The 11103-nt window shown below is 34.5% G+C and overlaps 1 protein-coding gene across 2 annotated transcripts in view; it reads right to left on the bottom strand.

Annotated features, from left to right (window-relative positions):
* LOC106473344 (homogentisate 1,2-dioxygenase-like) overlaps positions 1-7486 on the bottom strand; it is a 50354-nt gene extending 42868 nt beyond the window's left edge. For both annotated transcript variants that reach the window (XM_013934025.2, XM_022401792.1), the window contains exon 1: positions 7454-7486. In XM_013934025.2, the coding sequence (XP_013789479.2) occupies positions 7454-7471 (18 nt within the window). In that variant the 5' untranslated portion in view covers positions 7472-7486. The remainder of the gene's footprint in view (positions 1-7453) is intronic.
* Positions 7487-11103: the final 3617 nt, after the last annotated feature.

Below are 11103 nucleotides of genomic sequence, written 5' to 3'. Positions count from 1 at the left end.
GTTTGTTTGTTTGTTTGTTTGAATTTATGCACAAAGCTACACAATGGGCTATCTGTGTTCTGCCCACCACGGGTATCGAAACCCGGTTTCTAGTGTTGTAAGTCCGCGGACATACCGCTGTGCCACTGGAGGGCCCAGAGCACAGATAGCCCATTGTGTAGCTTTGTGCATAAATTCAAACAAACAAACAAACAAAATCTGTGCAGCAATATTAGATATTGTGCGTAAGGTATTTCAGTTCCAATCAATTTTGTTTCCGTTATTTGTTCCATTTCTTCTCCATAAATATTTAACCAGGTATAACAATCACAAATACAGGGGCATTTCCACAACTGTCCTTCCCTCAACTGAGATACCACGTTTTACTGTCAGGCTTTGGCAGAATATATTTTAATTTGGAGCTTAGTCATTTGCGTCAAATGGGAAATATTAAAAAACAATTTAGCTCCGGTAGTACATTTTGGATTCCCATGAATTTGTTCTAAAACATAACACCAGAGTTAATTTGATTGACCCTAGTATTGTCACTGAGAGATGTGTTAAAAACAGGTTAGTTAATAGTCATTGCGGCCAAGCTTAAATCAGGAGCAACAAACAGAACTATGGAAATACAAGACATTTCACAAGTTCACAGGTTACATAGTTCAGCCAGTATTCTATGTGCAATCTTTAGCCAAAACACTAAGTATAAATATCAAGCCAAATCTCCCATTCGATTCGCTCCTTATCACCTGAGTTGTAACAGTATCAGGAAATTCCATCCCTCCTCATATTTAATTAAAAACAAGAGCACCACGGTAAAACGAAACATGTTTTATCCACGAACGTACACATTCCATCATCAACGATCAAAATGTTTACATACAACATAGATAGGTAATATGTATATAAGCAATACAAGAATATGGAGAAAAATGTACACAAAACATATATATAGAGAGAGAGAAATAAATCATGTTGCAAAGGTTAAAGACACAAGTTAATAAAATGTAATAATCAAAATGAGGAGAGTTAAAGGAACTGAGGTTATTATTTAGGCTGGAATGTTCATTTTAAATACATAAACTTTATTTAATCTGAAGCTCGTAGTCTGATAATCCTAATCTTAGAATTTTGAAATTATCAATAAATAAAGGGTAACTATTAATTTGACAGGACCGGTCCTGTTTGAAACTCATGTATGACTTAGGCACTGATGTTTAATTGACGTTTTTTTGTTTGTTTGTTTTTTGCCAAGATAGGTGGCGTTATAGTCCCATAAGTGTATTTGTAGATGAACCATGAGCATAGAAGAGTAGGTGGTAGAAGGTCTTTAGTTTTAAAGAAGAAGCGTTGTTTTATTTGTGAGTAAAATTCTGTTATAACATTTCCTAAAAAATTAACATCAAGAAGTAACGAAAATTTTAAAGCTGTATGTGTGGGTTTTAGCTTATGTTACTTTATCTGTAACAAAATTATTCCCTTCCAAAGGCTCAGCGGTAAGTCTGAGAGCTTTTCACGCTAAAATCTGGTTTCGATACTCGCGGCGTGCAAAGCACAGATAACTCGTGGTATTGCTTTGTGCTTAACAACAAACAAAAACAAAATTATGAGTTATGCTCTCAATAAAATGTAACGATAACCATTACTTTCAAGGTATAATTGAACAAATGTTGTAAGTTCTATTAAGGAGGTTAATTGCTAGTGTTCGTTTGAAAGAATATTGTTTCAAGCTGTTAAAACGGGTGCTTAGACCAGTAAAGGTTTTTTCGAAGAAAAACGTTGTAATCTGATTATTCAGATCCATTCTTAGTATTTTAAACAACTTGTGCGCTGAATAACTCAGAAAAATAAATCACTAGCACCAATGCTGCATATTCTTCAAGTCTTGTATTGCCTTTTGAATAGACCATAGTCTGTGACCGCCCCCTGGTAGCTCAGTGGTAAGTCTAAACGCTAAAAATTGGGTTTTGCTAAAGCACAGATAGGACAATCGGTCAACACGGTTGCGATTAATTACACGCATAAACTGTATGGATAATTAGAAGGATGCTGCGTTGATATATCTAAGTAAAGATATATTCTATGTTAGTGGATGGGTGAAATTCATGACTATTTCGGTCATTACATGTGAACTAAGGTTGACCTTGTTATCCTTCACAGAACTTTATTACAATGGAATTTATGGTATCGAGTAAAAGTACGCAAACACAGCCATCAGGCTTAATAGGATCAACGATGAATAAAATAGTTCGAAAGGCAGCACGGAAGTTGGAATATCTTTCAAAAGAAGCAACAACAAAAAAACACCAAAATTAACTATACTACTGAATTACAGACAAAGAGACAGAGCTTACACTGATGTAAATTAGTTAGGATTCAGAAAAGAAAAAATATAGATTTTTCTTATTCTGTCTGAAACTCCTTAGCATTATATCCAAACTCCAATAATAGTCAGCAAATCTTTCTGATTGATGTTTAACTTCTTCCACGACACTTGAAAAAAAAAAACCTCTTCCACAACTATCTATAGAACTGTAAGATACACATTAGCACGAAGCGCTTCACAACGACTTCTGGAACTGTAAGATACACATTAGCACGAAGCGGCTTCACAACGACCTCTAGAACTGTAAGATGCACATTAGCACGAAGCGGCTTCAATGGGTATGTAGCTTCTTAGAAACCGCTGCTTAGGAAAGATAACCAAACCAAAACGGTGAAAGAATACCAGACTTCAAATAATGGAATGAGCAAAGCTGGAGGAGAGGTGCTCTTTACAGATGTATCTATATTTAAATTATCTAGCAACAATCAAGGATATTGGTGGTTTGTTCGATCAATGTACAACACCCACAGTGAAGTAAACTGGGATTCAATTTAAGTATGGTCTTCCAATATGATGACGAGGAACCCAATTTGAGATTAGTACAGTTTAGAGACGGCTTGAATGTCCTGATGATGACAAAATCTTATCGAAAAGTTGTACACTTATTACTATGTTTAACTTGCAATAAAATGTTCGTTGTTACTCATTCAAATCGTCTCTAAACTTTTCGTCATCGAATTTGAATTCGTCACGGCAATCACTCAAAGTTGTTTAAATCTAGACTTTCGTCTACTTTATCTTACGTATATCTTGCCAAGCATGTTACCTCACTGGTTCAACACCATATACTAGTCACACCTTCCAACTATCTCTATACTTCGTCCTTAAATCTAAAATCGTCAAATAGAGAAATTATATTTCTTTCGTCAAACAGCGCCACTATGAACAGTTATTCCAAAATTTGTGAAAGTTAAATTATTTAAAACATTAAACATTTTCGGGTATTATTCAAAACATACTGAAAAACACTTAAAAGCAACCTTGAATTCTAAATATCAAAAATTAGACTACTTTAAAAAACTTAAACAGAAATTAAACTCTCATCTAGCCTGCTACCTCAAACCAGATGGTTATGGAAATTTGTTTATTTGTTTGTAATTAAGCCCAAAGTTACACAATGGGCTATCTGTGCTCTACCCACCACGGATATCGAAACCAGGTTTCTAGCGTTGTAAGTCCGCAGACATACCGCTGTGCCACTGGGGGGCGGTTACGGAAATATACAACGCGCTAACCAAAGAAAAAAAACCGAGTGTTACATCAACAGCAGTCTATGTACAACAAACACTAGATGAACTAAGGAAACTACGACAACTTGAAGTACAGCACAACACTGAAGCACCAACTACATTGTTATCAACAGATCTAACAGACCACTCAACTCAGCCATCATTTACGGAACAGTTCTTTGCCTAGAGTCACACTTATCTAGAAGATATACCCAGAAGACTAGTGACCTATTTCATAAAAGAACAAAACGTCACCTGCAGGAAGAAATCGAATAATTCAATCTCTAAACTTTTATTACACGTAACTACAACAAAATATAATTTCCTGAACTTCCCCAAAACTGTATTTTACACAACTATTTTTAAAGAATTCTCTAGCAAGACAATTAACCTTGTTAATCCAAACCGTAAACTGAAAAATAACCTCTCAAACAATGAGAACAAATGCTTCTATAACCTGAAGAAGCACACTAACATTACAATTCTAAAAGCTCATAAAGACAATACACGTGTAATTAGAAATAATACAGAATGCATTGACAAAATAAATGACATCCTCTTCAATGAAAATAAATTCAAAATTATCCCTAACAACCGATCAAACACACACGACAAACAACTTAAGATGACAAAACATACATTCAAGCTGTCTCTAAACGTTACAATTATAGTTTGTATTTCAGTCAGTATTGTTGGAAATTCACACAAAAATTGATTGCACCATAACTGCTGACAGGTACAAGCAAATAGTTTCCTTAGAAACATGACCTGTTATGTAGGGACTTTTCCTGTAAGACAATGACCCCAAACATGCAGTGATGTGGTGAAGCGATACCTGGAGGTAAAAAAGAGGCCAGTGGAACACTCGCAACCATGGCTTGACTTCACAAATATTGATATGGATATTATTAAGGTTATGAGGTCTTATACGGAAATAGAGAAAGCCAAACATTAACCACACAAGAAAAATATCAGTATTTTGTATGAAGCATCAATGAGGTAGTTGTGCTCTATTTGTAACAGAAGTTTTACTGAATACTAGTTATAAAACTTTAACTATCGAGAGAGTGTGATTAACTTATCGTTTTCTTCAAACACAACAAAATTACATAGTTTTGAAAAACAAAAGTTTGAGTTTTTGGATACTTTTGTTTTTACTGATTGCTACATTTTGTGTGAACCAGAAGGTGTAGTTGTTAAAATGTTTGTTTTTGAGAGTCAAATTTATATTCTTGAAGCAATTCGGTCGAAATTTCTGGAGTTCTGAAGACTTCTTAGATATGATATTCTAAGAATTACATTTCATGTTTGCTATTATAAACTTGAAGCTGTCACTCTTTATAGAATGTACAGAGGCGTCGAAACTGGAAGTGATGTAGCAACCCCACTTTTACATATTTGACCTATATAGGAACTGTAAATTATATTATTTTATTAATTTTCTAGGGGCCATACCCCCAGACCCCCTTAGACTAAGCTGCCATTAGCAGCACGGGAATTTCTCATTGTAAAATCTGCATGTCTAGCCAAGCACCCCTAGTTTGCAGCTTCTTCCTAAACCATTGATGTAGATCCAGGCTCCGTTGAATATTCGTTTCATGTTTGCTTTAAAATGTCTTGAGTTGTGTATTTTATTGCAAAGATTTACAATAAGTATCTCATGTTGTTTGAAGAGTGAATCATCAAGACTTAAATAGACTTTTCAAAACTTCTAGGTTTATTAATATCGTTAATAAGGCAGCGTTCTTTGAAAGTTCTTAGTAAGATAATATGTTTTTTTTCTTTCATCTGTATTTAACCTCGTAATTTTTATGCACATAGAGATTTGATAGTCATTTAAAATCTCGTCATTTAAAACATAATTCCTGGCATCCTTTGTCAGTATCTGATCACAGCTCTTGTATAAATTTTAAATAATATGAAACCAGATAATTTGTTTGTTTATTTGTTTCTGGCAAAGCTACCGGCGCCCAGTTGGCCCAGCAGAAATCCTGAGGGCTTATGTTTGTTTGTTTGTCTTAGAGTAAAGCCACACTGGGCTCTCTTCTGTTTCCACCGTGGAGAATCGAGCCCCGGATTTTAGTGTTGTAAGTCCGTAAACTTACCACTGTTAAACCGGGAGACCTGAGGGCTTATAATGCTAAACATTGGGTTTCAATACTCGCAGTGAGCACAGCACAGATATCCTGTTGCGTAGTTTTGTGTTTAACCAAAAACAAACAAAAGCAAAGTAAATAAGGCTATATGCCACCGTCCCTAATTTTGAACTGCCAACCATAGGAGAGGTAACCGGCCGACAGCGCCCACGCTAAATCGTTGGGCTACTCTTTACCAACGAATAGTAAGATTGACCGTCATATTATAATGCTTCTACGGCCGAAAGGACGATCATGTTAGGCGCCGGGTTTTGATCCCGCGATCCGTAGATCTTAAATAGAGAACCCTAACAACCAAGCTATGCCAGGCCCTCGGGGAGAGAGAGAAACTACCTGAATCATTCATCTTGTTTTCATTCAAATACTATAAAACATACGAAGATCTAGAATATAAATTAAATTATTAGAACAGCGAGTATGCGGAGAGGTCTGTCGCAGTAACGAAACGGTGTAATTTTTAATAAAGTCCAGGAGTTTGTCAGTCTGAATCAAACCCCCCTATCTTATAGTCGTAAATCCTTGAAAAGGTTTTTCGTTGTACAAAACTTGAAGATAGCTTTTATATGCGGAAACATCTGTTAGTTGAGTTCTTGCACAGATCTTAAAATATAACGTTGATAAACGGAAACATCGGCACATGTAGATAAGTAGATCTTGAAAGTCGAGTTGTTCAAAACTTGAAAATAGCATTGATAACTGGACCAATTGTTGGTTGAGATGTTGCAAAAGAAATATCTACTGAAGCAGCTATTTTCAAGTTTTGAACAACTCGACTTTCAAGATCTACATGAGCCGATGTTTCCTTTTATCAATGTTATCAGTGTTGCATATATATTAACCTCGTACCTGAAAGTTTCGCACGTCTCAAAAGACAATGCGCTGTATGGTAAAGCAGAAATGAATACAAATAATTTTCTTGTATCTTAAAATATTTTAATAATTTCAGAATATATTTCAGAAGACAAATTACCTTAGAATCATAATTCGAAACACATATTCAATATTCAACGCATTTCAGAAATAACATCATGAAGAAGGCAATCCTAAAAATAAAATATATACATATATATATTGTATGTTTGTAATTAAGCACAAAGCTACACAATGGGCTATCTGTGCTCTGCCCACCACGGGTATCGAAACCCGGATTTTAGCGTTGTAAGTCCGCAGACATATATATATAATTTTTAAACGAGATAAATCACGAACTATTAATAGAAAATCGCTAAAACTACACTGAAATAAAATTTTATATTCACCGTAACAAACAATTAAAGCATGTTTCGGAAACGAATCATTTTTAAATGTTTCTTTATCATTTTTCAACAATTCTCTTGTTATTTTACAGAATAATGAGTTTAAAAAAAAACATGTTTCGAACATGAAATTAACGTTTCTCTTCTACACTGAAACAGTGGGTCAGCGGTTAGTTTACGGGCTTACAATGTAAAAATCCGGGGTTCGATTCCCCACTGTAGACACAGCAGACATTCCAATGTGACTTTGCGTCAAAGATCAATTACGTGCTTTGAATTTATAATACTTTCTCACATAAAATTTTATTTTCCACTGTTTAGTTTATGTGTGTTTGTTTTAGTTTAATGAGGCTTTTTTTTTCTTAAGAGGAGTAAACGACGTATTATATTTATTATCTTTATTTGCTACAAAAACACGGAAGTCATACAAATTTAACGACTTACTTGATTTAAGGCATGCATCCATTAGCAATTTCTTGCAGTTGGTCTCCTCCCATGATCTGCAAAGAGAAAGCACTTTCCTGAGAATAAATGATTCACCACAACAATAACAATAAGCAGGAGACAGAATGAATTATATCATTTATATATATATATATATTTATACATAACCTCCTCCACTCAAGTAGGGGGGTCAACCTGAGTGGTATAGAGGTAGGGCAGAAGGAGTGACTACAATATGTCCTCTGCTGCACTCAAGAAGGTCAACATGAGGGATAAAGAGGTCAAACATGGGAAACAGGAATTGCAATAAATCCAATCCACTCGAGTAAGTTGTCAAAGTAAGTTGTGGCATCGAAGTCAAGCGATAGAAAGAGAGATTATTATACATATTTCTCTCCACTAGGTCAACCTGCGTGATATAGAGGTCATGTAGGAGAAAAGGAGATTACAATTTTTACTGCTACCGATATATATAAGATGTTTGCACGATCAGATGATTTAGCCAATCTTTTCTTCATACTAATGGATTCATGTACTTTCCCAGTGATTTCGACCTGTAATTAATAGCTTCAATCATGATAAAACTATAACTAATACATGTATTGAGATAGTCTGTAAGGTGGCGAGATGAGGAGGGGCTGGCTATTTGTAAACATTCGGCTTGGAGAAATGCGTGATTTTTTATATTTTGATTAGCAGTCTGATGAAACATAACGTTATGCATATGTAGGATCTCAAATTATATCTGTAGATATAATGTATCATTACGTGTACCAAGACTTGTAGACGAATGTGCTACTATGTATGTGTAGGCCTTTCGTCGTGTGTAAAAATCATTACATATATATGTGTGGACCTGTAGCCAGTTGTAAAGTGTAAATATTGATGTAACACTTGTCTTTATAAGGAGGCGAAAACACAATAATTTCCTTACAACTACAATGGTAAAGCATGTTCTACTGATGTAGTATTTCCATTATATTCTGATGAAAACAGCGTGTTGATAACAATAAAACTGGGCGATAGCTATTGATTAACTAGTTCAAAATAAGTGTGCAGTTCCATTTACATATACACTTGTTGCTTAATGGAATAAGTTATTACATCTACAATGGCGAATATGGATGTAAGAAGTGTTGCCTGATGTTATATTATTAACCATGCATGGACTTGTAACCGCGTATAATGAAGTTACATTTTCTTTTATATATCGACTGTAGAAAAACAAAACATTTAACCTGGATTCAGTTTACTAGATACAGTATAAAATAAAAAAAGACATCCATAAACTACACTAACTGCTAAATCAGAAATTTCTTGAGTCATCCAAATCTCGTCTTGACATGTTATTGGACTGGTTAATACCAAACTAGTTTTAAAATGTTCAAAACATTTTTTTGAAAAAAGAATAGGACTTCTTAATTTATAATGACAAGAAATAATAAGATTAAACTGAGTTCCTGTAAATTCACGTGTTTTTTGAGGCTACTTGTGAAAACATATATATACTACTTAAACTATGTATGATATAGATATGCGCGTGTTCCCTTATATCTCAATTTACGCGTTAAAATAGTAAAAAACGTTGCTACTTACTATGAGAAGCCTCAAGCAACTGGAAAGCTAAAAGAAGAAACGAATAAATAAATAACTCGAATGAAGTAGCAATAACTCGTATAAAGTTCATATATTCACGAATACAGTACTACAAACACTTGATCAGACACTGTACTCAGATTATGGAGTAATCTGTAATAATGCAAAACAAATATTGTGTGTATGGGTTTCACTCTTGGAGATTCCCGTTTCTATAACTGAATAATAAATATTTCTCAACTATGTCGTAACTCTACGGACCTATTTCAGTAACTGACAAATTACTGTGTACAGGAGACATCTTAACTCTAAACACCAGTTTCAGTAGTTGACAAATTACTGTGTTCAGGAGACATCTTAACTCTAAACACCAGTTTCAGTAGTTGACAAATTACTGTGTACATGAGACATCTTAACTCTAAACACCAGTTTCAGTAACTGACAAATTATTGTGTATAAGAGACACCTTAACTCTAAACACCAGTCTCAGTAGTTGACAGATTACTGTGTATAGGAGACACCTTAACTCTAAACACCAGTCTCAGTAGTTGACAGATTACTGTGTATAAGAGACACCTTAACTCTAAACACCAGTCTCAGTAGTTGACAGATTACTGTGTATAAGAGACACCTTAACTCTAAACACCAGTCTCAGTAGTTGACAAATTATTGTGTATGGAGACTATTAACTCTAAGCACCAATCTCAGTAACTGACAAATTATTGTGTATGGAGACTATTAACTCTAAACGCCAGTCTCAGTAACTGACAAATTATTGTTTATGGAGACTATTAACTCTAAACGCCAGTCTCAGTATATGACAAATTATTGTGTATGGAGACTATTAACTCTAAACGCCAGTCTCAGTATATGTCAAATTATTGTGTATGGAGACTATTAACTCTAAACGCCAGTCTCAGTAACTGACAAATCATCTTGAATTGAAAGCACCTTAATTCTAAATACTAGTCTCAATAGCTGATAAATATAAACGTGCTTTCGAAATGTATTGATACTATATTCCAGTCCAATCCTAACTGCGTGATTTAAATTTATTATTTATATTGTTGCGTCAGCGAGTCACGTGACTACTGTGACGCAACGTTTCTAGAACTATCATGTACTTTGGCGAATGCTCTAGTAATTACTAGATATAGGGTAGGCTGGTATATAAAAGAGGGGAATGTAATGTGTGTGTAGATAGAGAGTAATTGATCTGCAGTCAGTAGTATTATTGAGCACGTTCGTTGTGATAGCATTTGTTTAGCGTGATTGTTGAAGTGGAGTGTATCGGTAAAGTTGTATTCAGAAAGAATAGACCAGTTTTATTAAGTAAAGAACTTGTGTCGCTAAAGTTTCGTCGAAGTTACGGAAAGTTAATTAAAAAAAACGCAGACGTAACAATATTTAATAGTTTATCTACATTACTTCGAATAAGTCAGATAACTGCGCTCTATTTTTTCTATGCCTAATAAACTTAGGTGTTGTAATATTATCCTACCTCTCCACTTTCGTCCTTTTTGCACAACGTTCTCAACGCTGCAAGCTCATCCTCTCCTGGTAATATGCGACCTCGACAAGAGTCCCAAATCTCCAGAGCCTACAATAAAACCAAGGCGCAGTGTTACATTTAAAACGAATTTATCTTTTATTTCATTACATCCTCCTCCCCAGGAGCTTCAGTCCATTGTACAAGCGCTGTAATTGATAACCAAAACATAATTATGTATTGATTGTAATTCTATAATGAAATTTGAAACAAGTTATAAGTTCTGAAAATATTTTTAATAACGATAAAACAAATGCGTATAGAAAAGCATAAGTGAGCCTTACACACATTATATTTCCTTTGTTCGTTTACCACCTCTACAACTAATAGTGCAGAGGTAGATCTTATCATAAAACAAAGCTTTTTATTTATAAAAACACCTCAAAATATATCTAATCTCCAGGATAAAGACTGTTTTATACTCATTTTAAGCCAAGTTTCTATTTTCCTTGTGTTTCTCCTTTACATTATATTTTGATTCATTATGTTAATTATCATATTACTG

This window comes from Limulus polyphemus, unplaced genomic scaffold (assembly GCF_000517525.1).
Source record: "Limulus polyphemus unplaced genomic scaffold, Limulus_polyphemus-2.1.2 Scaffold6098, whole genome shotgun sequence".
NCBI classification, from domain to species: domain Eukaryota; kingdom Metazoa; phylum Arthropoda; class Merostomata; order Xiphosura; family Limulidae; genus Limulus; species Limulus polyphemus.
Note: the sequence above shows the minus strand (reverse complement) of the source record. Positions and strands in the feature narration are given on the sequence as shown.